The sequence below is a fragment of the Podarcis pityusensis genome (assembly GCF_964106645.2).
Source record: "Podarcis pityusensis genome assembly, chromosome: 16".
Classification (NCBI taxonomy): domain Eukaryota; kingdom Metazoa; phylum Chordata; class Lepidosauria; order Squamata; family Lacertidae; genus Podarcis; species Podarcis pityusensis.
In genome coordinates, this window is record NC_138041.1 from 26,903,479 (window position 1) to 26,930,992 (window position 27,514).

Genomic DNA, 27,514 nt, shown 5'->3' on the forward strand with positions numbered 1-27,514 from the left:
GGACCTGTTTCTACCCATCTGTAGCTTCCTTGGTTCTCATGGCTTTGGGCACCAAGAGAAAGGCTCCCTCCCTCTCATGCAGGGCCATGTGCCCTCTGCCAGCAAAGCTGCATTTCATCACCTTTTCTCTGCTTGGGATGTTCAGCCGCTCAGCCACAGCCAACCACCATTCACATCTCCAGAGGAAAAGCAGGTCTGTTAATGAAAGGGGAGTTGCCTGGGCTCTTCTGCTGTGGGAATCTGCAGAGAATCCATTGCTTGCTCTTTGCTTTGCGCTTTGCTCTTTCTCTTGCTCTGCACATGGTCAGGCACTCAGTGGACTACAGAGATGCTGCACTGCAAGAGACTGTTTGCATCCCAGATAAATACAAGGCAAGCAGCTGGTTGCATGACACCCGTTATCAACTGCCACATTCTTTGATTGCTTCCTCCTCCTTTGCAGTAGTTACCGGTAAGAATTTGTGAGGGCTTAATCTGGGGGCTTAATCTGAGATGCTTGAGAGTTCCATGGACTGCAAGAAGATCAAACATATCCATTCTGAAGGAAATCAGCCCTGAGTGCTCACTGGAAGGACAGATCCTGAAGCTGAGACTCCAATACTTTGGCCACCTCATGAGACGAGAAGACTCCCTGGAAAAGACCCTGATGTTGGGAAAGATGGAGGGCACAAGGAGAAGGGGATGACAGAGGACGAGATGGTTGGATAGTGTTCTTGAAGCTACTAGCATGAGTTTGACCAAAGTGCGGGAGGCAGTGGAAGACAGGAGTGCCTGGCGGGCTCTGGTCCATGGGGTCACGAAGAGTCGGACATGACTAAACGACTAAACAACAACAATCTGGGGGCAGGGACACAGCTCATCCATGTGCCAGCACCACCATTCCTGGGCACGTGCCTGTTTCAGAGTGTCCTATTCAAGATGGAAAAGTCAGGGAGGATTGTGTATTTGTGCCTGCCTCCTCTGCAGTTTAAGCCCCTGTGCGTTCTTTTGAATGCTTGACTAGAGCGCCTGCCCCTGCACTCACACAGCCCTCCTATCTCAAGCCCACCCACTACAGAGGTGATAGATTTAACCCTACAAATCCTCTGTCTAAAATCTGAGTACGTTAAGAATCCACAGTAGCTCTACTGGCATATTTGGACAGGCGTATATAAGTTCCTACAGCATTACAATCCTGTGGTGTAAAATGATACAGTGCCCTTATTTTTGACACTAATAGGTTTGTTTTTTTTCAGGATGGGCTTAGTCTACTTTATGATGACAGTTGTGACCTACAGGGCAGCATAGCTCTCAGCTGTCCCACTGCAAAAATGAGGGAGAGGGGGATCAGCTCTCCAAAGTTGGAATCGTACAGTCATCTGTAATGGAGGTGCTGCACAAAGTCCCTAAGTGGCATAGAGAACTCTGGGTCCTGCCATAAGGAAAAGCCATTAATGCACAGACAGAAATGTCATGTTAATCTCTACTTCTGGTGCAACAGGATACTTGCTTTTGCAATAATTCAGAGCAGGTGTGGGGAGCCTGTGGCCCTCTAGATGTTGGACCACAGTCCCCAGAACATCTGGCCACAGTGGCTGGGCCTGATGGGAGCTGGAGGGCAACATCTGGAAGGCTGCAAGTCCTTTCGAGGGCTGCTCATCTCACTTTCAGCTCCTATTTAATGTATTTTAATGTATCCTATTTTAATGTAACTTCACCAATACTCAACTCCTTTAAAATGTTCTTGCTGGAGTTGAGAAATGACAGTCTCCCTCTCCGGCACATCTTTAACACATCACTCATAACTTTCTGCCCCGCAATAGGACCTCACAGTACTTTAAATGAAACACAAAGTGGATATTACAATATCAAAGTTTATTTTTGACCAGCAGGGAAGCCATGTACATCCCTGAGTTGAATCCAAAAACATGAGTGCAGTGTGATGAGGTAGAACAGTCTGGACTCCGGCTAGAATCGTCCTGAACTGCAGCCAAGAGAAATTTCCCTGCCTCCAATTATATAAACAGCAGTTCTGAGCCAAGCTGCTGGGTTGTCTTGGAAGTCCTCAAGCAATCTTCTTATCGACACAATCCCGGCCTCAAATTACAGCTTTCGAACATGTAACAAAGTTTCCCTCCCTAGCCAGACTTTGGAGTCATGCTGCTGCCAGCTGCACTTGCTTTAGCAAGTAGTTCAGGTCTGCTTTCTAGGGCCAAATGGATCTGACCCAAACATAGGTTTTTATCTTAAAACACTAGCCTGAGGCTGTGAAGAGCTGTCACCAGTTCTCACTAGAGAGCGCTGGTGATGGAGGATACTCTGTGTTCAGAGTGTCTCCTGGCTGACAGCTGTTTGCAACTGATGTGTTAAACAAAGGTTAATTGTGCTGGATTGGGGTCAAAGTTATCAAGAGATTCTAACCAATCTTGTATTTTAAAACCTTTAATTTCTTTAGAGAGGACCTAGTACAATCACGATTTGGCAGCCCCTCACTAAAAAAGAACGCTCAACGTGACAGCAATTAAACTGAGATTATCTGAAAACAAACTGATGGTATGCAAAGAACTGATTCATCCAACCACTTTGGAGGGTCTGCAGTTACAACTGCAATGCCTTTTAATTCCCTGCTTTCAGAAAGAACCACCTGACCTCATGAAAAAGGCCCTGGCTACCAGAAACCCTTTATGCATCAAAAGCAGCTGTGAGAATCCACACATTGTGGTTTGCAGGTGATGCTGGCATACATATGTGGACTACTTCCTCTTGTTGCTCCTTCCCCCAATATCCAATAATCCTAGGCTGTTTATGTTATTCTGTTCCCTGATTATTAGACACCCAAACTGGGTGAAAGATCAGCCCTTACAGTAAAGAAAGGAGGACTAACTCTTGTCCCTTTCTGTGTTGAGCTTCTCTTGGGCGGGGGGAATTCATGAATTTGGCGTGGAAGTGAATACTAAGACTTTTGTTCCTGTCAAAAGGGGCCAACAGGAAAATAAGTCCAAGTCCGCATTTGAAAACTTCTCAAAATGTGCAAATTTTAAAAATACACACATACATTTAAATATTACAGTCGCTATACACAAGCTATTTTCATCTTCATTATCATCATCAAAACTAAAAAGATGGCAACAGGACCGCCATGCTGCTCTCTGTAGGTTTAGAGACAGGGCAGGGCAGATTTCACGCTTGCAGGATCTACTTTTTATTTCCAAATAGAGCTTGGAGGCCCACCAACTGGAGCCAGATGTAAAAACCCACTCCTGGCCTTTTGAGTCTTTCACATTGCTGCGATTACAAAATTGGGAGTCTGACATCCTTCTTGATCTACTGCAACACACCCAGAGACCTAGGAGTAGATCCCAATCTAAAATGTATTTATTTCAGCCAATTTAGAGCCTGCCTTTCTGGATACATTCCCCCCCGCCAAGGTGGCTCATAACAAAACAATTTAATACCAGTTTAGATCCTAGTCTAAAGCATCCCTTCTTTGTGGTCCTGCTGCAGTGTGGGAGCAAAGTCTCTTGCAGCCCTGAGATAAGGCTGCTGCTGCTGTTGCAAGCTGGCCAGTGATGGACGTGGAAGCCCTGGCAGCTCCAATAGGTCAGCTGTCTCTGTAAACAAACAGGATGTCCTCATCGGTGCCATAACTGGTTCTGGCTTCCTCAAAGTTATTGATGCTGGTTCGGCATGTTCCTGTGGGGCAGGACCAAAATGGGCTCAGAAGGGGCCAAGGGGTTAAGGCTCTGTTGGAAGGAAGGCAGGGCCATTGATTCAACAGCCCCAACCCGCCCATCTCTCCCCCACCCCCACGCAGTCATGGTCTTGCTGCAGAGACAAAAGACAAGACAGACCCACCTGGCATGGCTCATGTTCCTGAGGCACGAGCCAGGAAATGGTTAGGACAACATCAACCCAGAATATTGTACAATGTTGCAGAGAGGAACGAGCTAACATGCCAGAGTTGTCCGGTTACCACACTTCCCCTATTTGAAATAAAGGGTGGTGGCTACTCACGGTCAGCATAGGCAGGATTGTTGTAATAAATACTCCCTGAGGCTTTGCTGTAGCCACACAAGACAACGAAATGGCCCTGGTAATCAGGACTTCTGCAGAAGCACTTCTGGCCGGTTGGGAGAAAGCAACAATATTTGACCGGGTTGGAGCAGAGGTCACAGAGCAGCAGGACGGCATTGACCAGCACAATGGCCACATGGCCTTGGGCAAGGTGATCCTGGATGTCCCGGACAGTCACTGTGCTGTGGAGGAGAACAGATGGAGAAGTCAGTCCACTGGGGTCTCTTAGGGATATCTTAACAAGGAAGACACCAACTCTATCAGGACTGGAGGTTTGGAACAGGTCACTAGGTCCAGAGCCCATTTGGACAGGATGGCTGCTTGCAACAGCCTTCCCCAACCTGCTGCTCTCCAGATGTGTTGGATCTCATCATCCTACGGCTGGGGCTGATGCAAGTTGTAGCCCAAAGCATCTAGAGGAGACCCAGTTGGTAAAGGCCTTTGCATTAAAACAGCTGTGGCATCTGTAAAGAAGTCCATGGGATGGGGAGATAAACCTCGACCGAGAGAAAGAGAGCTCACCGTTTCTCTACCAGCACTTTACAGGCTTTGGATTGTGCAAACAGCTGGTTGACTCGGTTCTCCTCTGTGTCAAAGTGTTTCCTGTAGAACGACTGAAGGAGGAAGAGGACAAGCTTGGTCAGAACAGATTCCTCTCGGGGTAAGAAACCTAAGAACATAAGAAGAGGCCAGCTGGATCAGCCAATGGCCCATCTGGTCCAGTATTCTGTTCTCACAGTGGCCAGCCAGATCCTGTAGGAAACCCACTAGCAGGGCCCAAGCACAAGAGCACTCCTGTGATTTCTAGCAATGTATTCAGAGTAATGCTGCCTGCCACACTGGAACAAAAGTACAGCCATCATGGCTAGTAGCCATGGATAACCCTCCTCCTTGAATTTGTCTAATCCTCTTCTAATGTCATCTAGATTGGTGGCCACCAGTTTAACTATGTGCTGCATGGATAAGTTTTCTTTTTTTCTTTTCTCAGTCCTGAATCTTCCAACATTGGATGTCCACAAATTCTAGTGTTAGAGAGAGGAGAACTTTTCTCCATGCTATGCATAATTTTATAAAACTTCCATGGTGCTGCCTCTTACTCGCCTCTTTTCTAAACTAAAATGCTCCCAAAATGGCAGTGTTCCTTCACTGGGTGGGTGGGGGGTGGGTGTCGCTCCACCTCATTGCTTGCCCTCTTCTGGACCTTTTCCAACTCTACAATATCCTTTTTGAGGTAAGTCGGCCAGAACTGTACACAGCAACCTAGAGAAAGGGCTGCCCAGGTCCCAGGTACAGCTTGCAAGAGAGTCCCCCTTGGACTGAGGAAGCAGGGCAAAGTTCACAGCTGGAGAGCAACGCAAAAGAACATCGGAAACATCATCTGGAAAATCAACATGGATCCTGTCCCATTTTTTTAAAAAAAGCAAGCTAGTGCTTGCCTTTTCCAGACACAAACAAAGCACCAAATAAAAACAGTGAGTAAAAACAATTAAACAAAAATCACAATCTAATTAAAAGGCACAAGTTATCTTAAAATGCCATTGGGTACCTTGAGAAGCCTGTATGTCAAGCTCCAAAAACCAAACGTGCTGGAAAGGATCATGAGTGCCAAAACACAAACCAATTATTATTATTATTATTATTATTATTATTATTATTATTATCATCATCATCATCATCATCATCATCCTTAGAGAAGGAAAGAATTCCTGCCCTCCAGACTTGGTCAAAGCACCAACATTTGAGTGAACCAGGAAGCTGACCTGGTTCTTGTAGCCCTTGTCCACCCCCAGGGTCTGTGTGCAGAAACGATGCTTCACCCCAAAATGACGCATCAGGTAGGCCAAATCGATCGTCCAGATGCTCTCTGTCATCTGGAGGTCCTGAATGGCTTTCTGGAACTCGTCGTCATTCAGGAGGTTCAGGTACCTGGGACGAAACCAGAGGAAGTGGTGATGGTGAAGAAGAGGGATCAGGGGAGAACAGAGCGCAGCTTATAACGTGTTGCCTGACAGAAGGGAATCTGGATGCTACAGGGCCTGCCTGCACAATGGACAAACTTCAGAGCAAGAGAAATGGGTGGAGAATGTCCCCCCGGATTCTATTTCAGAGATGAAACAATGGTTTCCTTTTGTGAGTTGGCTCATATCAGCATATTGGGGAAAAGACCCTCTTCCAGCTGTTTCAAGCAGATTTGTTAATGCCAGTGGTGGGGTCAGAGATAATGTGAGCTGCAGTTAAGCAACCTCTGGAGGGCCACAGAATCTCCCTCCATCCCCATTTATACAAATACAGTGGGCCCCACATAAGAAGGAATGGCATCTACAGTTTGAATTTTCTCGCAACAGGCCAGGATTTGAAAGGAAGAAGGGAAGGAACTTGATAGGCGTCCAATGGAAAGTCCCTTGGACACCAACAATGTGGTCTGGTCCAGGCGTAAGGAGATAGGAGGGAAGGTTTTGTGGGCTTGCCTACTCTCTCCCACCACCCCCTTCCTAAGATTTGCTTTGCCCTTTACATCTGTTTTGGGACTAACTCCAACTTCAGGTAACTAAGACTGCATTGTAAAGTTAGTCTGAAGCTGTTCTGCAAACTCTGGTTCCTGGCAATCCTGGCTAGCTCTCAACACAGCTCTAATAAGGGTGTTATACTAAGTTTTGGTTAAACAATGGAGGCATTCATGCACAACACAGGGAAAGGGAGAAGAGATGAGCTGACAGCAATCTCCAGACCAGGGTTATGCCTGAGCCAGACCTGTGAAGAGGCGGATAGTGCAGACACAGAAAAAGGAGGTGCTTTGGGGAGAGGGGCAGCTCATTCATGGGATGATGGGAAGGGGCCACAATAGAGAAATCACTGACATTCCATCATGAACAGGGGAGTGGGGGGAGAGAAAGGCTTGGATCCACAGGGCAAGAAGTTCACTCTTGGAAATTCAGTTTGGTACAGGAAGGAGGGAGGGAGGGAGGGGGAGTTACAGTAGTCAAGATGGGAAATTACCAGTGGGCAGGCTAGCGTCTTGGCAGAAGGGATGGAGAGAAATGAAAATCTTCTGCTTCATATCTACTAAGTGGCCCTCTAAAGAGGCATTTCACTCTCCTGCACCTAAAGCTCGTGTTCCTCTGTGGAAGGAAAGACGAGTTCAGCAGGAAAAGGAAAACGGGGGAAAAAAGACCGAGAGCCAGCAGGCAGCACAGCAGAGGCAGATGGAAAATCGTAGTGGCCGTTATTCATGGAACACAAAAGGCAGGGTGGCTTCTACGGGAGTCACACAAGAGCACGGCAACAGACTCAAAACACCCAAAGAGGAAAAACCCGCCAGTTGCTGGCAATTACCGTATTTTTCGCTCTATAAGACACACCAGACCATAACACGCACCTAGTTTCTGGAGGAGGAAAACAAGAAAAAAAATATTCTGAATCCCAGAAGCCAGAACAGCAAGAGGGATCGCTGCACAGCGAAAGCAGCGATCCCTCTTGCTGTTCTGGCTTCTGGGATAGCTGCGCAGCCTGCATTCGCTCCATAAGACACACACACATTTCCCCTTACTTTTTAGGAGGGAAAAAGTGAGTCTTATAGAGCAAAAAATACGGTACTTAAAAAGGAAGTCAGCTGAGTGGCCCAGTCAAGAGTGTCTTCTATTGGGCCAATCAGAGTTCTTACATTATGAATATAACAACCTTTGTACCCATTCTTTGTCACAGTCAGACATTAATGCCATTTCCTCCACAGTTCCTTTTCTCGTGCTTGAGGAGCTGCTGTTGTGGTCAGTTGTGCTGCACTCACTGGAGGGCCAAGGCAGTTGGGTGAGGTCTAGGGACCTTCCCACCTTGGAAGCAACTTGTTGCAAAGTGCCACCAGCCACCTCGCCTCCTTCCCCACCCCCAATAAGCCCCAACCAAAAATGGACTTACTGCAGAACCATCCTGGAGCAAGCCAGCCCACAGTCCCAGTGGTACAGCTGCTGAAGGATTGGCACGTCCAGCTGCACATTGTCCACTGCAGGAAAGAGGACACCACCGTCAGAAAGACAGTTTTTGGCACAACTAAGGTTCTTCTCTACATTCACACCCATCCTTTAACAGGAAAAAAAATATTATTTTGTTCCATGCCAAAGACATCAGTTTGCAACATTTTAAAACAACTCCAGGGGGTCTAGTTTCATCTGGCCCAAGAACTTGGTTTCACAGTAATATACCATGGGATCATAACTGCCCCTGGATATATTGGACTAATTTATCAGTTCTGCACCCACACCATCTGCCAAAACCACCTCCCGGTGGTGTAAACCAAAGATGAGAAACGTGTGGCCTTGCAGATGTTTGTCGTACCTAGTCCTGAACTGGTACAAACCATGGAGCTCTTGGAAGGATGAACCAGGCACCCCCACAGGATAAGGGCCTTGAGGAGCAGGCACGGGTCCTGAAACCCAGTCTGAGGATCCCCTTGAAGGGGCCGTCTGGGTTGATACATGATGAAGAACCCCAGGAAGGTGCCTGCCCCCCAGCCTTTGAGAGAGAGACAGCACCGAAAGCTTGACCTCTAGGCTGAAGAGGAACACCACAGTATGCATCTATGGGCCCAGGGTCTCCTTGTGAGTAGGCAATCCCTGATGCTCCTTCACTGGCAGCAGCTGGGGCCAGAGTAGATAAGGCTCCCCCTCTTGAGCCTTCCAGTTGCTGGAAACAACACAGGTCTCTGGCTCCTTTTTCCTATGTTGTACCTGGCCTGAACTTCCTGAGACTGCTGCCTAATTTCATTTCTGGGCTGCATTTGGACCTAGGTTGATTCTCTATGCATGACCTTGGTTTGTTTGGATTGTGCTGTGCCTGAACTCATTGGGAGTGCTTTAGTGAAGGTTTGTGTCTTCGGTAACTGGGACCCCTTCCCCCAACCCACAGAACGCATCTCCTGGAAGTGACAGGATTGTGGACTACACCTCCCATAATCCCTGGCCAGTGGCTATGCTGACTGAGATGGATGGGAGATGGTCTAAAAAAATATGGAGCCACAGCTAGTCATCCTGATTACTAGGTTAGCTGCTCTGTTAGGGGAGAAATGCAGGGTATTGTGAACAGCAAAGGATGTCACAGAGGTGCTGATGAAAGACTTGGATGTTTCTGGTTTTTACAGAGGCCAATAGCTCAGCACAATAATTTCTAAATCTTCCTGGCAATGAGCCCATCATTTCCTGGGTAAAAAAGCATCAACAGAGCCACCCACTTTTTGTGTTTGCAAACTCCTTGCCAGTTATGCCCTTAGCAATGTCTAGTCATCGGGGCTCTTGCTCAATTGAGTCGCTGCTCTTTGGGGACAAAAGTCTGTGTTGACAGGTTACCAGGACTAAAGGTACAGGAAAGGCTAGAGCCCCAGGACAGGGAGGGGACTCAGCTGGCTTCTTTCCAACCAACTGAGGCTCAAGGGAGCCTTGAGGGAGGTCAGGACAGTTCTGGCCCTCTGGCTCTGGACATGCAGCGCATTCTTCAAGGGTAGCCTGGTGTATTTAGGAAATAATAATACTGTACTTCAAAAGGACCAGGGGCAACACAAAGACATTTCAACTGATCCAGTTTGAACAAAGGCAGCTCTCTTGCAGAAGCCTCCCCAGCCTGCTTTGCCTGATCTTCAGCCAGACTCCGTTAGCAGCGAGAGACCAGTGACACTTGCCAGCCGGCGGCATCAAGGCCCAAATTGCTTTGAGGGCTCTTTTTTAAAAAAAAAACAGTCAAGTAGTGTATTAATTTAATGAAGCATATAGTAAGTAAATTGGAACAGAGCCCAAAGCAATTGGGGGGGGGGTTGTCCAGGGGAAGATGTCATCGCTTGTCTCATGGTCCTATGGAGGAATCTTTAGAGCTTCTGTAACTCTGCTTTCGGTCATGCAAAACGTGCTGGAAAATATGACAGCGGATGTGTGTTTCTAACGGAATGCTGCGATGGAGACAACTGGAATCCCGAACTCTTGAAAGTGGCCTAAACACCACAAAGATATAAGTTTGCAGGAGCACTTTGGGCGGGCCCACTCCTCTCAGCCTGGAAGCCAAGTATGAGATCCTTGCTCTAAAGGCCACTTTCCCACGGGGGTCCGCTGAGATTTCAGAAGCCCCGACTTTAGCTGGAAATAGTCCAGAGAGCCACCAACACCAATAGCACTAGTAGCTGCTGCTGCTTTAGGGCGGCTGTCACCGTACCAGGTGCAGCCCGACCTGGGAGCGTCCGGCGGGGCAGTAAGCCAGCTCCGGACTGCGCAGCCCGACCCTAACCCCACACCCTGGATCAGGCTGCGCGGCGGCAGAGGGACCCCTTTCTACTGGGCTCCGACGTGTTTCCTCGGAAGCTAGCCAGCCAGCCCCCCACTCCCCAGCACTCTGCACATGCTCGGGCGCCCCTTCCCAAGGCGGCAGGGCCCCCACCCCACGACCTGACGGACCTGCGGGCGACTCGTGCGCGTCTTCCTTGGGGCTCTTCATGGCGGCGAGGCGGGCGACGGGGAGCCGCTCACGGGCCAAGGGCGGCCGCGGGGCTCGGCAGGGCGCGGGCCGGCATGGTTCCCCCGGCGGCGGCGGCGGCTCCTCTTCCTCCTCCTCCCGTCCCTCTCGGCCCGGCGGAGGCGGAGCCCGCAGCGGAGGCCTAGCGCCTGCCTCCCTCCGGGCCCGCCTCGCTCCTTCTGCGGTGGTCGCCGAGCAGCCTTCCCGCCGGCTCCAGCGGGGCCAGGGGTGAGGCCCGGCAGGCACCGGGACGGGAGGACGTACGGGGGGGCCTCCCTTTCCCACCCCGCAAGGAGCGACCAGGGGCGGCGGCGGAGGAGGAGGAGGCCTGGCCTGCCAGGGGCCGCTGGACTACAACTCCCGGCAGCCTCAGCCAGGCCGGCCAAGGCTCGGCGCTGATGGGAGTCGTAGTCGCTGACAGGATCCCAAAGAGGTGGCCCCCCTCTCGCCTCTCAGTAAGCGCTTAGGAAATGGGAAGGGAAGGGAAGGCGGCGGCGAGGAGGCTTCAAGCGTGGCGGGGTGTCGCCGGTGGTGTACCCCCCCTCACGGGCAGGGCAAGCGGAACTGTCGAGCAGGGGTCTCGTTTCCCGGGCGACTCCTCAAGCGTGTAACACAAGAGGCCCAGACGGGCTCGGGGCGACTTCCTTTAGCCGAGGCGCGCTGCATGCTGGGACACCGGCGGGCGAGGAAACGGAGGCACGCCGTAGCGGAGAGCGGGAGCGCCTGACGGTGAGTTGCAAAGGGAGGCCGGCCTGGCTCGGCCTAGCTTAGTCCAGCCCGGCCCGCGAAGCGAGGTTCCCTCCTTCCCTCCCTCGCGGTTTCTTCCGGGGGGGGGGGGCCTCGGTTTGAGCTGCCCTCGCTCGACCCGCGGAGCTCCCAGGCCCCGCTTAGGACTGCTGCATTCCTACTCAGAGTAGACCCTTCTCCCTAATCTCCCGTTGGAATTTAGTCGCTCACGTCTATTTCCGCGAGTTTACTACGTGGGACTTAGTTGGATGCAGCCCAGTGGAGGCAGGTCACTGGAGTGCGTTGTTTTCAGTGGCCTACTCCTGAGTAGTACCGACTAGAGAGCCACGATGGTTGGGCATTGGGTAGGGGAACGTATTCCCCATCCCCTAAGGAAGCGGACTTAACTTGGGGCTGTCAGTTTCCCCCCCAGAAATGCCTTCAACCGGAAGGGGGGGAGGGCACGATCCAAAGGCACCCCACTGATTTCACAGTGTTAGTGTATGTGGGGGGGGGCGGGGATATTTTTGCGTGTGCTTAACCGAGACCCTTTGGTGCATTTCGTCGAAGGTACGGGCTCCTGGCTTGGCCAGGCCCACCAAGTACATAGGCCCGATTCATTCTCAGCCTTCCCTAGCCTGGTGTCATACAGCTGTATTGGACTACGACTTCCATCTGGCCGCAGAATTAGCCTGGCATACTGGGCTGGATCTGATGGGAGCTGTAGTCCGAGGCACCTCGAGGCTGGGGGGAGGATGTAATAACTACTTTATGATCCCTCTGATCTCTGGAATGCTCCTCCATCTCAGGTGAAGCTAGCACCAACATTTTCCCCCTTTGGATGGCAATTGAAGATGAGTCTTTTTGGCCAGACTCTGGGCAGTGGAGGGACGCGGGTGGCGTTGTGGGTTAAACCACAGAGCCTAGGACTTGCCGATCAGAAGGTTGGCGGTTCAAATCCCCGCGATGGGGTGAGCTCCTGTTGCTCGGTCCCTGCTCCTGCCAACCTAGCAGTTCAAAAGCATGTCAAAGTGCAAGTGGATAAATACCTTCCAGTGGGAAGGTAAACGGCATTTCCGTGTGCTCGTCTGATTCGCCAGAAGCGGCTTAGTCATGCTGGCCACATGACCTGGAAGCTGTAGGCCGGCTCCCTCGGCCAATAAAACGAGATAAGCGCAGCAACCCCAGTGTCAGTCATGACTGGACCTAAAGGTCAGGGGTCCCTTTACCTTTACCTGCGCAGTGGGTGAGCTGAGTTCCAGTGGCTCTCTTCTGGACACCAGCTGTTTGTCAATGTTATTGGTGTCTGTGTTAAAGTTTAGTTATCTTTAATGTTTTATATGCAGCTATATTATTAGTATTTAACCTGCCTTCGCACTGTATGGAGGACAGGATTGTAAACTGAATAAACAGCAGCAAGAACAATAATAATATTTGGTGCTTACATGAAGCATGCCTTGCTCTTCTGAGGAGCACAATATAGCCTGACAGGCAGATTTGCACCTCATTCCCCTTGCTAAACTTCCCATTATACCTCTGGTTTTGGAAAAATTTACCACCAACTCCCTGCTGTGGGTTTGTTTTCTGCTTCAATCACACTGGATTTGACTCTATTCTGATGATCCTCTGTTGCTTGATGAGTTTTGTGATGCTTCCTCAGATGCCCTATAGATGTCATTACCCTTGTACCTTACTTCCTGGAAGTACAAGACACTCTTAAGAAGGGGCAGCCATGGAACAAAAGCTGTTAATACGATGTTGCATTTCCCCCTTCCTCTCTCAGGTTTGAACACACCCAGCTTCAGTCATGTCTATCGGAGTGCCAATTAAAGTCCTGCATGAAGCAGAGGGTCATATTGTGACCTGTGAGACGAATACAGGAGAAGTATACCGCGGAAAGCTCATTGAGGCTGAGGACAACATGAATTGTCAGGTAGGTGGGCATTGAAAAGTGGTGATGGGTGGCTAGGAGGATGTGGCCAGAACAAAATGTCCCGCTTTGGGTCTTCATCTGTTGTGGGAGATCTTAGCCTTGTCTTAAAAAATCAAGAGAACTGTAATTGGGGCTCCCCTCATAGAGAGAGAATGCAAAGACATTACTTGGCCACCAAAGTGATTGAGTGATTGGTCATTCCCCCTTCACCCTAAGTTCCCAGAGCAGGTTGTGACAATTAAAAATACAACATAAAAAAGAAATTCTAAAAACCTACAATTACAAAAATATACAATCACAAATATATACACCTCGGGTGTTGAAGGCAAGGGTCAAGAGATGTTTTCTTCAACATTCACAGAAAACTGTATAATGAAGTTGCCAAGTGCACCTCTACAGGGAAGGAGTGTCACAGATTAAGGGCTAAATTCGTAGGCTCCTCCTTTGTGAATTAGTCCTGTCCTCTTTCAAAGCCATCCAAGTTGGTGGCGATTGCTGCCTCCTGTGGTAGCTAGTGCTACAATTTAACTCTGCGCTGCATGGATAAGTCCTTCCTTTTTTCAGTCCTGAATCTCCCAACATTTGGCTTCGTTGGATGCCCCCAAATTCTTGTGTTTTGAGAGAGAGAGAGAAACTTTCCTCTGCCCGCTTTCTCCATGGCATGCTAAATTTTATAAACTTCTATGAAGTTTTTTTTATATAAAACCTCTTACCTTGCCCCCCCCATCCCAACTATTATTTAATTTTCCTGCATTGCAGAGGTACGATTAGAGGACCCTCAGGTTACCTTCCACAATTATGTGATTCTATGGCTGCCACAGATAATACCTTTTGTCACCTATCCCTGGGCTTATCTCTCCCTGGAGCTTCCCAATGTTGCTGGACTACAGCTCCCATCACCCTTGACCATTGGCCATGCTGGCTGGGACTGATGGGAGTCATAGTTTATCAACATCTGGTGGGCACCACATTGGCTACCTCTCCTTTTAAAGGGCTCCAGTCGCCCTCAACACCAGTTGAGTTGATGCAGAAGAGTGGGCAAGGACTCTTATCTGCTGAGGTGGGCACAAGTGCTTTTAATAGTAAAAGGAAAATCCTGAGCCTAGGTTGCTACTCCAGAAAAACTCCCTAAACAAAGCAGAGCTGTCCTGGTATATCTTCTTCGGCAGTCTTCGCCAACCTGGTGCCCTCCACCAGGAGTTTTGGACCACAGCTGCCTTCAGCCCCAGCCAGCACTGCCATATGATGCTGGTGCTGATGGGACTTGCAGTACAAAACAGCTGAAGGGCATTGGATTGTCAATGGCTGCGCTCCAGTATGATACTTTGGAACATCTGCTTCATTTACTCCACAGGCTGTTAAACATTGAGGATTTCTTAATGCTTTTTTAAAAAAATTAATTGCTGTGACTTCTTTGTCCTGTGTCATTACATTTGTATTTTTAAAAAACATTTTCATAATTGCCCTAGGAAATTTGATTAGCTTTTAAAGGGTGGGGATAAAATTTAAGAAATAAGGCTTGGAGAACTGAGATCAACATACAGGTGCTGGCAACGTTGCTGCTTCGTTTGTTCCTGCACCTATCCTGCTGTTCTCAAGCTAATCTGAAAACAAGGGCTGTTCCTTGCTGCTTTAAAGACACATCCACAGAAATGGGAAAGCAAAATGCTTTTCACTTGTCTTAACTCGCCAATATGACGTACTTGGCCAGGCAGCCTTTCCATTTTAGGAACCAGCTGGCCTTTTTGCCATTGCGCTTCTTTTCTCAAAGGCTCTGTCCTGTTCAGTCACTCATTCTCTCTTTCCAGATGTCCAACATCACAGTGACCTACAGAGATGGGCGTGTGGCGCAGCTAGAGCAGGTGTACATTCGGGGGAGCAAAATCAGATTCCTCATCTTGCCCGATATGCTGAAAAATGCACCAATGCTGAAAAGTATGAAGAACAAAAACCAGGGCTCTGGGGCTGGAAGGGGAAAAGCTGCTATCCTGAAAGCCCAGGGTAAGTAGTGGGGCAGGCGCAGGCTGCGTGCTGCATAGGAAGCCAACTTAGGCTGTGTCAGATCATTGGGGTCCATCTTGCTCAGTATTGCCTACACTGACTGGCAGCAGTGGGTCACCAGACCAGAATTTCTCTTTCCCATACTGAGAGATGGGACGCGGGTGGCACTGTGGGTTAAACCACAGATCCTAGGACTTGCCGATCAGAAGGTTGGCGGTTCAAATCCCCGTGACGGGGTGAGCTCCTGTTGCTCGTTCCCTGCTCCTGCCAACCTAGCAGTTCAAAAGCAAGTGAAAGTTCAAGTAGATAAATAGGTACCTCTCCGGCGGGAAGGTTAACAGCATTTCTGTGCGCTGCTCTGGTTCGCCAGAAGTGGCTTAGTCCTGCCAGCCACATGACCCGGAAGCTGTACGCCGGCTCCCTTGGCCAATAAAGTGAGATGAGTGCGGGAACCCCAGAGTCGGTCACGACTGGACCTAATGGTCACGTGTACCTTTACCTTTACCTTTATACTGAGAGATGCTTCCAAGGATTGAATCTCGGACCTTCTGCTCTCCATTGCTGACTACGGCTGGGTTTTCAGCATCATGATATATCACCAGCTAAACATCGTGTTATACCGAAACAGTCAAACCCTGTTTCCGGAACGGCTTAGTTGCCGAACAAATCGACTCCTGAACACTGCAAACCCGGAAGTGTTCCGATTTGCAAACGTTTTTTGGAAGCCGAACTTCCGATGCGGCTTCCGCTTGAGCGCAGGAAGCTCCTGCAGCCAATTGGAAGCCGCGCCTTCGTTTTTGAATGGTTTCGGGAGTCAAACGGACTCCCGGAACAGATTTAAGTTCGAGAACCAAGGTACCACTGTATATCACAATGTCTGAAATAAGGATGGAGCTATGCAGAGGCATAAGCTAGCTTCGCGGTTTCTCCCGCATCATGATTTTTGCATAACGTGCACATCCATCATGATTCACAATATATTGCCAGGTCAAAAATTGTGAAGCTGCTATCTTGCTATGGACTTCAGTCAGTTTTGGACAATATACCACCCAGCCCTATTAATGACTTATAGCCCTTATCAGAATGTAAGGCCTGGCTCTTGGCAGCAGATGCTGCAGGCTGAGCTGACCCCTTTGGAAGGTTCCAAGTTGATTCAGGGTAGTCAAAAGGTAGTACTTCCTACAATGCACAAGCAGCTATGAAATGTGCTGCCACGGACATGGCCCATGGCTTAGATGCCTTTTAAAGTGGGGTGGGTTTGTCAGTGGCTGCTGGTCCTGATGGCTGAAGCAAAACTGCATCTAAATCCTGTTTGCTTCGGAGAAGCAGCAGAGGTGTGTTTATGTGATGGCCATGTTTTTCTCCTCGAGATCATCTCAGAAGCAGCAGTTTGCAGTCAATGGGCCTTTTCTGACTCAGCAGGGAACCCTTCTTGAATGTTCTTACAGGGTTTGCGCTTCCCCTGTTCAGTTTATGGCATTGTTTGCTGTTGTTTCCCCTGCAGTGGCTGCCAGAGGAAGAGGGCGTGGCATGGGCCGTGGCAACATTTTCCAGAAGCGGCGGTAACTTCGGACACAGCCTTTTCTCAATGAATTGAAAACTGTAGTTGTAAAATGTGGTGGTGATGGGCTTTTGTGTTATTCAATAAATGTGTTTCTTACAAAATGGAGAGACATCTTCCGTTGTGTGGCATGAACTTCGTTGTGGGGGGTACTGCTTTGATGTTGCCACACAAGGTGAATAAGCCTGGCCCAGGAGATGGGGGCAAGCAGACAGACAGACAGACTACCATCATGCTGTCCCTGTTGCTTCTGCACCAGTTCCAGACTGACTTGCAGCAGCCAATGCTACTGGTCAGTTGAGGCGGCTTCTTTTTTTACCTTTGCCTGTGAGTCAGCTATGAGCCTGTTGATTTTCAGTTCAGATTTTTCACCCACCATTTATAACAGCAACTTGGGAGATGGTGGTGTTTTCTCCCAGGGCTCAGCAGATGGCTTGTTCCAAGAACTGGATGGTAGATAATCTTAGTAAGAAATAAAAGATTGGAAGGTGAAACCACACTTTACCTTGATTATTTATTTAGGTTTGAAGCGGCGTCCTTTGCAAAAAGTTTGCACATTCAGCGAGTACTGTTTGCATGAGCTTGCATCTGCAGACTGAATTCAGGCTGTTCATTTTGCCAGAACATTGTTCTGGGTGGGGTCCTTGGAGGGGATTTTTTCAGGCACAGAGGAGAGGTAGATGAGCAACAGCTTTGCCAGTGCAGATGAGGCCAGTGTGCTGCATATCTGATATTAGAGGTATCTCCTTTTAACCTGTAATGTGACCCCTGAACATATTCATTGGCAGCCTTCTGAATCATCCCAGTGGCCCAGCGAGGGAGGCAGCAGCTCTGGAAGTTCAAAGGCAGAGACCATTCCCAGCTAGGCTACCCGAGATCCTTTCCAAGGGAAATCACAGGCAACACATGCCTTCTACTAGTGCAATGCCACTTGCCAGAGGTCGGATCTTGGCTCCTGATAAAACCCAAAGATTTTTAGAGCAAATATTCTCTGCGAGCTGCCTGGAAGCTTTGCAGCATCATTATGTGGCTGGGGAATGCGCCAGTCATAATTCTGCCTTCACACACAGCCTGGAGAGGGAGGGAAACCAGAGGACGAAAAATCTGCTGCTTCGGGAGAGAGAAACGTTGCAGCCCAACATTGCATGGGTTTGTTGAGATCGGAAAGTGGAATCCAGTCCCACCTCCCAGCCTGTCCAAAAATTGCCAGACCCAGTTCCTTGGAGGGCTTTTAAGGCACCTCCCAGCCATGAAACAGTGCCATCACCACAGTAATATTCAGGGTGGGGGGTTCCTATTACTAATGTGGAAAGACACAAGGTGGGAGAGGGCATCTCCCAGTAAAAGTTTGCTTCAGGGCAACTGTTGCTGCTTCAAGTGGGTTAGCCTGCAGGTGTTTTATGTGCTGCAGATGTTGGGAGGACATCATTTTAAATCTCTGGATTTTTAGCAAAATTACAAGTAGCTCAGAAAGCAAAATACCTAGTAGGGACAAACGTGGGGTTTGCTACTTAAATTGTAGCAGATGGAGTTCGGTTTTAGTGTAGCAAGCTTTTTAACTTCTGGGATGTCTCCCTCTGCTTTTTCTTTCTTTTCCCCTCCCTGCATCATACGGTTTGTGCGTGAGCCCTTTCATTTGTCTGCATGCAACCTCCCTCCTTCCCACTGCGATGCTTTTGCCTCTTATTCCAAGAAGACCATTTATTATCATTCGCCACATACAGCAATGGTCAACACTGAAAAATTCACAGGGGAGGTTTTCCAACTCTCCCTTCAGTTTCTTTGCTGGCATCGGAAGCGGGGCCTTGTCAACACTGCTTCAAAAATTGTCAGGTGATCCTTTACAAGCAGCAAGCGGTGCAGAACTTTTGCATGTTGTTTTTGTTTTTAAAAAAATACATGCACATTTGTATCTCCATCTCAAACAGCCCATGCAGCAGAGATGCTCCCATGAGACTCCTCCCCCTGCTCCAGTTTGGTCCATAACTGAATCTGAAAAGGGATATCATCTCTGCCTTTGCTGCAACTCCCAGTCCCCTACCTCACATATTCTTAGCCTTGAAATATCCTGACACTGCAACACAGTCACATGTCCTTGGCTTGCACACTCTGTAGAACGTTGCATTCCATTGCCCTTTTGTCTGGAGACTGGAACAAAAAAAACCAAAACAAAATACCAGGCTTGCAGCAGCTGCCACCGCCTCTCCTTTCTAAGGTCTGCAAGCCATGGCCGCTCAGCCTTTAGATGCAGCCTCCATCCCACCACCACTTGGGGGTACAGGCCCCCACCTGCAAGCTGAGGGAGGGGGCAGGAGCTGCTGCTTTGTCCCAACAACTTGTGGTGCTGCTCGTTTTAAGTTCTCTACCTTGCCCACTGCCTCCTGATGGCTCGCTCTTCCTAGGTCTGCATTCATGGCCACGGTAAGTGACTAGTCCCTGTTGGGTGGGGGCGTGTCTGTGTAATGCAAACAGTGGTTAGGAGGAAGCTGCTCTGGGGAGCAGACGGCAGCAACGGGCCCTGGCTGGAAATCTTCCAAGCTGGGCAGGGTTGCTGGTAAAGGCAAGAGGACCTCTTGCGGTCGGGACTCTCGCTGCCAGGGCTTCAATCTTGCAGAGAAGGCCTCGCACGCCCAATCACCTTTCGCAGGACTGCGGACGGAAGTCGTGGGACTTGCTTCCAGCTGCTGCACCTTCCTCTTCCTCCGTCTGGCTGGCCTCTGCTCCACTGGAGAGTTCGGCCTCACAGTCAAGGACCTCGTAAATGGTGGGCAGCGTGGTGTGCTGGCCCAGGCGCTTCCGCAAGCCCACGAGCAGCGGCTGGGGCATGGACGAGATATCCACGTTGTTGCCAAGGTCGATCCACGCCAAGGAGGGGAACTTGGTCGCCTCCTTCATGGCGTCGGTGAGGTCCTTCACAGTGGCGCGGGTCAGGCGGTTCCCATTGAGGGAGAGGTGAGTGAGGTTGGGCAGTGGCCACAGGAAAGGCAGCAAGAGGTGCATCATCTCGTCCGTCAGGTCAGTGAAGCTCAGGTCCACAGTGCTCAAGTCCTCACCTTTGTTCTGCAGGTAGTAAGCCAGGCGGTGGATGTCTCTCATGGAAAGGGGGATCCCTGATAGATCCATCGTGTCCGGGCTCAGCTTCTTTTGCAAGCTGTTTTTCAGACTAAGAGAGAGAGAGAGAAAGAAAAAGACAGTTTTTAGAAGGAGGCGAGCTTCAAAACAGAGTCTAAAGCAGCGGTTCTCAACCTGTGGGTCCCCAGATGTTGTTGGACTACAACTCCCATCATCCCTGAGCTCTGGCCTTGCTAGCTAGACATGATGGGAATTGTAGTTCAACAACATCTGGGGACCCACAGGTTGAGAAACGCTGGTCTAAAGACCATCACCTCCTGGCAAATAGAAGGGGAAGAAATGGAAGCAGTGAGAGATTTTACTTTCTTGGGCTCCATGATCACTGCAGATGGTGACAGCAGTCACGAAATAAAAAGACACCTGCTTCTTGGGAGAAAAGCAATGACAAACCTAGACAGCATCTTAAAAAGCAGAGACATCACCTTGCCAACAAAGGTCCGTATAGTTAAAGCTATGGTTTTCCCAGTAGTGATGTATGGAAGTGAAAGCTGGACCATAAAGAAGGCTGATCGCCGAAGAATTGATGCTTTTGAATTATGGTGCTGGAGGAGACTCTTGAGAGTCCCATGGACTGCAAGAAGATCAAACCTCTCCATTCTGAAGGAAATCAGCCCTGAGTGCTCACTGGAAGGACAGATCCTGAAGCTGAGGCTCCAGTACTTTGGCCACCTCATGAGAAGAGAAGACTCCCTGGAAAAGACCCTGATGTTGGGAAAGATGGAGGGCACAAGGAGAAGGGGACGACACAGGACGAGATGGTTGGACAGTGTTCTCGAAGCTACCAGCATGAGTGACCAAACTGCAAGAGGCAGTGGAAGAGAGGCGTGCCTGGCATACTGTGGTCCACGGGATCACGAAGAGTCAGACATGACTAAACGACAACAACAACAAAGACCTTCAAAACATGGGTTGGTCATGCTGTGTCTGACAGGTCTGGTCCTTAAGGGCACACCCCTTTCATGAGCAAACTTAGGGGATATTTAATCTCCAGGAAGAGATTCCTTGCCTGAAATCTGCACCCAGACTCCCCACCCCCGACTCCAGCCCAATCCTCATCCCTCACCTGGCCTGGGACCTCCGCCGGGGCAGGCCTTGCCGGTGCCACTTGGAATGAGGAGTCAAGTGGTAAATCAGCTGCCGGCAGATCCGGTCTGAGGACTTCCAGGGGTCGTATTCCTGAAAGCAGAAGACCTGAAGTCATTGGCAGGGACTCAGGCACTGGTCTCCTCCGTTTGTGCAGTGCCCACCCCCCCTCCTGCACCACAGCTCTAGAGTTTCCTGCAGATCAATGCAGATCCATTTCCCCCAAAACATCCTGTCCTGGTGCTCAGGCGTCAGCAGAGCCAGCTCAAAGGGGAAGAGCCTGGCGGAATAAGACCGCTGTGAAATAATAAACAGCAAAAGCAGCCGTGTTGTTGTTCTGCAAACCAGACCTCCAAAAGCCGCAGCTGGGCACTTTCTTTCCAAATGTCACAGAACTGTGGCAAGCTTCGCATCCCTTCGCTCGATCCTTATTAAGACTGGTTTTTGGAGTCTTTTCCTGGGCCTACATGGCTTCCTTGGGTTTTCATGTCCCTGGAAGAATACTGAATCCGGCCATCCAGGGTAGACTCTGCAACCGCAGCTCACCATGTGAGGGCTGCTCTGAAGAGAGGAGAGCTGGAACCCAGAGGAATTTTATGGATGCTGGTTTACCTCATCTTAGCAGAGATGCTGGACTATCAGCCAGGCCAGGGAGGCTCACCTGGTGCCATCCTTACATGTATTTAGGCGCCAAGCAAAAACATCCCTTTTTACCCAGGCCTTCGGCCAATGAACAATCTATGGCCTTATAAAATTGTGGGAAACTGCTGTTATGGTTTTTCTTACCGTGGTTGTTTTATTTTGTTATTATTATTATTACGCCATGTAAATTATGTTTTAAATGTTGTACACCATGCTGGGATGTTCAGATAAAGGATGTAATAATAATACAGTGGTACCTCAGGTTAAGAACTTAATTTGTTCCGGAGGTCCATTCTTAATCTGAAACTGTTCTTAACCTGAGGTACCACTTTAGCTAATGAGGCCTCCTGCTGCCGCCGCACGATTTCTGTTCTCATCCTGAAGCAAAGTTCTTAACCCGAGGTACTATTTCTGGGTTAGTGGCGTCTGTAACCTGAAGCGCCTGTAACCTGAGGTACCACTGTAATAATAATAATAATAATAACAATAACAATATTGTGCCCATCTAGCTGGGTTGCTCCAACCACTCTGGACAGCTTCCAACACACATAAAAACATAATGAAACACCAAACATTAAAAACTGCCCGATAAATAAATAAATAAAGGCACAAATCTGCAAAGGCCCTCAAGTGATGTTGAGGCAGAATAATCTCTGAGGCTGGCTGGCCTTTTCCTCTCCCGTTCCCCCACCCCCATGACAACAGCTTCTCCCTGCACAAGCCTAGCTCAGCTACATTAGATATGGCCCTCATTGCTCTGAAAAGGCAAGGGAGTGGCTGTCTGCCACTTCAGAGTGCTTACTCTCTTTTTGTTTTTTTGCAGGGGTGTGTTTGTGCGTGATGTTCTTTCTTCTGCATTTTTGGGGTTGTTCAGTGCCAAGGTACTGGACACGGAGCCTCCCCCGAGGGAGCCCCTTCCCCAATTCCAAAACCTCACCACCACCCTGCAGTGCTTGACTCAACACATTACATCCTGAGATGAAAAAATGCCCAGAGGAGACTCTCTGCCATGATAGCTTTTTTTTTTTAAAGCCTCCAAGTTCAGGAGCAGTCTACCTCTGAGTAAGTAAAGGTAAAGGGACCCCTGACCATTAGGTCCAGTCGTGGCCGACTCTGGGGTTGCGGCGCTCATCTCGCTTTATTGGCCGAGGAAGCCGGCGTACAGCTTCCGGGTCATGTGGCCAGGATGACTAAGCCGCATCTGGCGAACCAGAGCAGCGCGCAGAAACGCCGTTTACCTTCCCGCTGGAGAGGTACCTATTTATCTACTTGCACTTTGATGTGCTTTCAAACTGCTAGGTTGGCAGGAGCAGGGACCGAGCAACGGGAGATCACCCCATCACGGGGATTCAAACCGCCAACCTTCTGATCGGCAAGTCCTAGGCTCTGTGGTTTAACCCACAGCGCCACCCGTGCCCCTACAACCTCTGAGTACCAACTGCAATAAGAACAGATCAGGAGGGGAGGGGCTACCAACATCTCCAAAGATACCTGGACAGCCACAGAATGATGGGCGGAGGTGGCCCCATTATGGGGCTTGAGCCAAAGAGCCATGGCATAGCATGTGCCTGCAGATACAGAGGCATCATGCCGCTTGTGAGTGAGGGAGCTCCTTGTGAGTAAGCAACCCAGAAACACCTTTATCACCAGCAGCTGTGGCCTATATAAAGCCTCCCTCTTCTTCCTCCCAGTTGCTGGAAACAACACGGGTCTCTGGCTCCTCGCTTCTTCCTTGCCTGAGCTTCTATGATATCAACCTCAGATGGCAGCCTGTCCTTGTTTGATTCCCTGCATTTGACCTTGGCTGGTTTAGACTGCGCTGCCCCGGAAACCCTGCCGACACCTGTGAGTGCTTTGGGGAGAGGCTTGTAGGATGGATGGCGGCTAACAGATTGAGGTTGAATCCTGACAAGACAGAAGTACTGTTTTTGGGGGACAGGGGGCGGGCAGGTGTGAGGGATTCCCTGGTCCTGAATGGGGTAACTGTGCCCCTGAAGGACCAGGTGCGCAGCCTGGGAGTCATTTTGGACTCACAGCTGTCCATGGAGGTGTAGGTTAATTCTGTGTCCAGGGCAGCTGTCTACCAGCTCCACCTGGTACACAGGCTAAGACCCTACCTGCCCGCGGACTGTCTCGCCAGAGTGGTGCATGCTCTAGTTATCTCCCGCTTGGACTACTGCAATGCACTCTACGTGGGGCTACCTTTGAAGGTGACCCGGAAACTGCAATTAATCCAGAATGCGGCAGCTAGACTGGTGACTGGGAGTGGTCGCTGGGACCACACAACACCAGTTCGGAGAGATCTGCATTGACTCCCAGTATGTTTCCAAGCACAATTCAAAGTGTTGGTGCTGACCTTTAAAGCCCTAAACGGCCTCAGTCCTGTATACCTAAAGGAGTGTCTCCACCCCCATCGTTCAGCCCGGACACTGGGGTCTAGCTCCGAGGGCCTTCTGGCAGTTCCCTCATTGCGAGAAGTGAGGTTACAGGGAACCAGACAGAGGGCCTTCTCGGTAGTGGCGCCCGCCCTGTGGAACGCCCTCCCTTCAGATGTGAAGGAAATAAGCAGCTATCCTATTTTTAAAAGACATCTGAAGGCAGCCCTGTTCAGGGAAGTTTTTAATATTTAACGCTGTACTGTTTTTAACACTTGATTGGGAGCCGCCCAGAGTGGCTGGGGAAACTCAGCCAGATGGGCGGGGTATAAATAAATTGTTGTTGTTGTTGTTGTATTTCCTGAGAGAGGGACCCTAGGAGGAGAAACTTCCAGGCACCTACTGCCCAGCTAGCAAAACATGCACACCCCATAATGGGCTCACCTTTTTGGGGCACTGAAGGTCTCGGGCAAGGCTCATCAGGAGATCGTGGGAGATGGGATCCACAAGGTTGAGGAAGGCTGCGTTCTTGTAGAGAACTTCACTGAGGAATGTCCCTTCTAAACCAAGGTCCTGCAGGGAAAAGCCAGAAGATGGAATTGAGGGATCAGAATCTGGGCAAGGTTGTGGAGGGGGGTGAGATGTTGCAGCAGGGGGGGCTTCTATAGAGGAGAGGAGCAGAATCACAGCCTCCTGGGCTAAATACTCTGCTCCTTTCTCAAGGAAGGGTTTCCTGGCAAAATCAGTCCCTGACGGAGCACTTGAAGGATAGCTGGCGACTTCCCTTAAAAATAAACATGGAGACCCAAGACCAACAACTGAGACAGACAACCATCCATTAAAGAGGAATTTGGTTCTGTTTCAGTATGAGGTGGGAATCAATTGGATGCTGAAAGGCTGGATGAAGCTCAAGCGCCGCAATGGGAAAGGAGCCTTAAGCCACCAAGTCAGGTTAAAACTGGGAGAAGGATGCCCTCCATCTTTATAATAATAATTTATTATTTGTACCCCGCCCATCTGGCTGGGTTTCGCCAGCCACTCTGGGCGGCTTCCACAAAGACCAAAAATACACTAAAATGTCACACATTAAAAACTTCCCTGCCTTAAGATGTCTTCTGAATGTCAGGTAGTTGTTTATCTCTTTGACATCTGATGGGAGGGCGTTCCACAAGGCAATCGCCACTACCGAGAAGGCCCTCTGCCTGGTTCCCTGTAGCTTTGATTCTCGCAGTGAGGGAACTACCAGAAGGCCCTTGGAGCTGGACCTCAGTGTCCGGGCAGAACGATGGGGGTGGAGACACTCCTTCAGGCATACTGGGTTGAGGCCATTTAGGGCTTTAAAGGTCAACACCAACACTTTGAATTGTGCTCGGAAACGTACTGGGAGCCAATGTAGATCTTTGAAGACCGGTGTTCTGTGATCTCGGTGGCCGCCCCCAGTCACCAGTCTAGCTGCCGCATTCTGGATTAGTTGTAGTTTCCGGGTCACCTTCAAAGGTAGCCCCACGTAGAGCGCATTGCAGTAGTCCAAGTGGGAGATAACCAGAGCATGCACCACTCTGGCGAGACAGTCTGCAGGCTCTTTTTGTTCTACCACTTTTGGTAGAACAACTCCCATGAACCCAACCTCAGGGCATTTCCACCCCCACATTTTAGCCAGGATTGCTCACCCAAAGGTGGATGCAGAACCCGGCTGGAGCTACATCTCAGCCTGTCCTCCCCCCCCCCCAAAAAAAAATCCTGGACGGACCTCTAAATTTGGACTAGTCTGACCCTTATGTTCCCCCACCCACTTATGGTTTTGATCTATGGGCAACTTTTAAAATGAGGCTGCATTTTAAATTGCATTTTAACATGTATTTTAACTTGGTTTTTTTCCCCTATTATGTTTTTACTGTAATTTTACTGGTGTTAGCCACCCTGAGCCTGGCTCTGGCCGGGGAGGGTGGGGTATAAATAAAATTATTATTATTATTATTATTATTATTATTATTAATATTATTATTATTATTATTATTATTATTTTATTTTATTAATTATTAATCTGCCTGCCCACTACTGATTGGCTGGCAGCCAGACGGGCCCCTCCCTACCTCCATCCAGAGGAATCCCCCCCCAAAAAAATCCTCCCCAAAATGCTTCTCTTTCAATCAGCAGGGGAATCCACCAAACCTGGAAGGATCCTTCCCTCACATTGAAGAGGGGTGGGGAAAAGAGGAAAAAAACTCAGGCGAAAGATACAGTAAAGGATTCCAAATTCTGAAACACAATTCAAACACTGCCTTAATTTTACCACGGATAGGATAAAATGCTGCCTATTTTACTTTTTTATTCCTTTGCAAAGAGTAAAGCTGACATGTATGAAAGACTTACAGCTCCGCCTCTGCCTTTTTTTTAAAAAAAGGGATGATGGGTTCTTTCTTTCCCCTTGTCCTGTGTTTATGTTGCACAAGCTACTTGGGTTTACTTTGGAAGAAAGACATAAATCCATCCTTCATAGGCTAATGATAATTATCAGTAATAATTGACTTCTCTGCTCAAAGGAGCGCTGGGTTTGGGGCAAAGGTGTTGCGAGGGTGTTGCTGCAAATTGCGCTTGAGGTACTTGAAGTTTCTTCTGTTAAATATATGACCTTTCTCTTGATATTTCCAAGAGGTACAATAAGATGGTCTCGCTAGGCTTGCAAAGTTCTACCTGTAGAGCATTGGAGGTGGAGGAGGCAAGGAAGCCCAGATGAATTTGGGGTGGGATGGGGTGGGGTGGGGGCTTCCTTCCAAGTATATAACTGGAACTGCAGTCTTGATCAACTACAATGATTTGCATATATTTAATGAAGTAATGGTGCTTTCATTTTTAAAAGATTGTATATTTTATCGTTTGCTGGTCAGGGGTTTATTGAGAAGAGGATGGAATATACCATATTTTCTGTGTATAAGACTAGGTTGCCCCCCTTAAAAATAATGTCAAAAATTAGGGGGAATATTATACATGGGGCCATCTCCCCCCAATTTTCTTAAATCCGAGTCCCCAAAAATAGAATGTGTCTTATACATGGGGGCATCTTATAGACGGAAAAATACGGTAAACTTAATACTGATGAGGATTATGACGATAGTATGGGCAATTCCCTATTTACGTGTGTTCGAAGTACACACAACCATGTGAGCATGCAACTGAGAACCCAGCAGTGGCACGGAAAGGAGAAAAAACAGCACAAAAACGAGAAAGCACAAAAAGGAGAAAAAAGTACAAAAACGGCAGGAAAATAGTGTCTAGTAATCCCATGAGCCTTTGCATTGACCTTTGAGGCCTGTGCAGAGTTGGAGTTTTAGCAAGGAGATTTGGAGGGAGCGATTTCGGTTTGTTTTTTTTAGGGTTTCCAGAGATTTAGAGGGTGTTGCAGACTTTTTTTTAATGGTGTTCCCAATATATGCATTTTCCCTTAAACACGAGGTGCCTCAGAATGTAACCCCCGTGTAAATGGAGAGAGGAGTGTGAAAATGCCAAGCATCCTCCTAGGAT

General features: G+C 49.1%; 3 protein-coding genes across 5 annotated transcripts in view; 1 reads left to right on the forward strand and 2 right to left on the reverse strand.

Annotated features, from left to right (window-relative positions):
- Positions 1 to 1,837: 1,837 nt before the first annotated feature.
- Positions 1,838 to 10,781, reverse strand: GUCD1 (guanylyl cyclase domain containing 1). 2 transcript variants are annotated; one of them, XM_080985356.1, is made up of 6 exons: positions 10,482 to 10,781; positions 7,966 to 8,050; positions 5,871 to 5,979; positions 4,576 to 4,667; positions 3,994 to 4,235; positions 1,838 to 3,672 (listed from the first exon to the last, which is right to left on the reverse strand). In XM_080985356.1, exons 1-6 carry the CDS (start codon positions 10,519 to 10,521, stop codon positions 3,581 to 3,583), a joined length of 660 nt encoding a protein of 219 aa, XP_080841482.1. In that variant the 5' UTR covers positions 10,522 to 10,781; the 3' UTR covers positions 1,838 to 3,580. The 2 variants fall into 2 exon arrangements, with proteins under 2 accessions (XP_080841482.1, XP_080841481.1); XM_080985355.1 differs by having other exon boundaries at positions 5,814 to 5,979.
- Positions 10,782 to 11,113: 332 nt separating this feature from the next.
- On the forward strand, positions 11,114 to 16,868 carry SNRPD3 (small nuclear ribonucleoprotein D3 polypeptide). The gene is made up of 4 exons (XM_080985395.1): positions 11,114 to 11,268; positions 13,049 to 13,198; positions 15,007 to 15,199; positions 16,704 to 16,868. The coding sequence occupies exons 2-4, from the start codon at positions 13,073 to 13,075 to the stop codon at positions 16,763 to 16,765; spliced, it is 381 nt and encodes a 126-aa protein (XP_080841521.1). The 5' UTR covers positions 11,114 to 11,268; positions 13,049 to 13,072; the 3' UTR covers positions 16,766 to 16,868.
- A 1,575-nt stretch (positions 16,869 to 18,443) lies between these two features.
- The window catches only part of LRRC75B (leucine rich repeat containing 75B), a 37,051-nt gene continuing 27,980 nt past the window's right edge, over positions 18,444 to 27,514 (reverse strand). For both annotated transcript variants that reach the window (XM_080985228.1, XM_080985227.1), the window contains 3 exons: positions 24,437 to 24,565; positions 20,956 to 21,068; positions 18,444 to 19,923 (listed from right to left, as the gene is read on the reverse strand). In XM_080985228.1, the coding sequence (XP_080841354.1) occupies positions 19,395 to 19,923; positions 20,956 to 21,068; positions 24,437 to 24,565 (771 nt within the window). In that variant the 3' untranslated portion in view covers positions 18,444 to 19,394. The remainder of the gene's footprint in view (positions 19,924 to 20,955; positions 21,069 to 24,436; positions 24,566 to 27,514) is intronic.

What these genes read in the sequence shown, in the direction of transcription:
- SNRPD3 (XM_080985395.1), top strand. Translation starts at nt 13,073, where the DNA reads ATGTCTATCGGAGTGCCAATTAAAGTCCTGCATGAAGCAGAGGGTCAT. An exon ending in AGGACAACATGAATTGTCAG is followed by an intron (nt 13,199 to 15,006) that starts GTAGGTGGGCAT and finishes CTCTCTTTCCAG; the next exon opens with ATGTCCAACATCACAGTGAC. An exon ending in TGCTATCCTGAAAGCCCAGG is followed by an intron (nt 15,200 to 16,703) that starts GTAAGTAGTGGG and finishes TTTCCCCTGCAG; the next exon opens with TGGCTGCCAGAGGAAGAGGG.
- GUCD1 (XM_080985355.1), bottom strand. Translation starts at nt 10,521, where the DNA reads ATGAAGAGCCCCAAGGAAGACGCGCACGAGTCGCCCGCAG. An exon ending in CGCGCACGAGTCGCCCGCAG is followed by an intron (nt 8,051 to 10,481) that starts GTCCGTCAGGTC and finishes TCTTTCCTGCAG; the next exon opens with TGGACAATGTGCAGCTGGAC. An exon ending in ACAAGGGCTACAAGAACCAG is followed by an intron (nt 4,668 to 5,813) that starts GTCAGCTTCCTG and finishes TTCCTCCTTCAG; the next exon opens with TCGTTCTACAGGAAACACTT.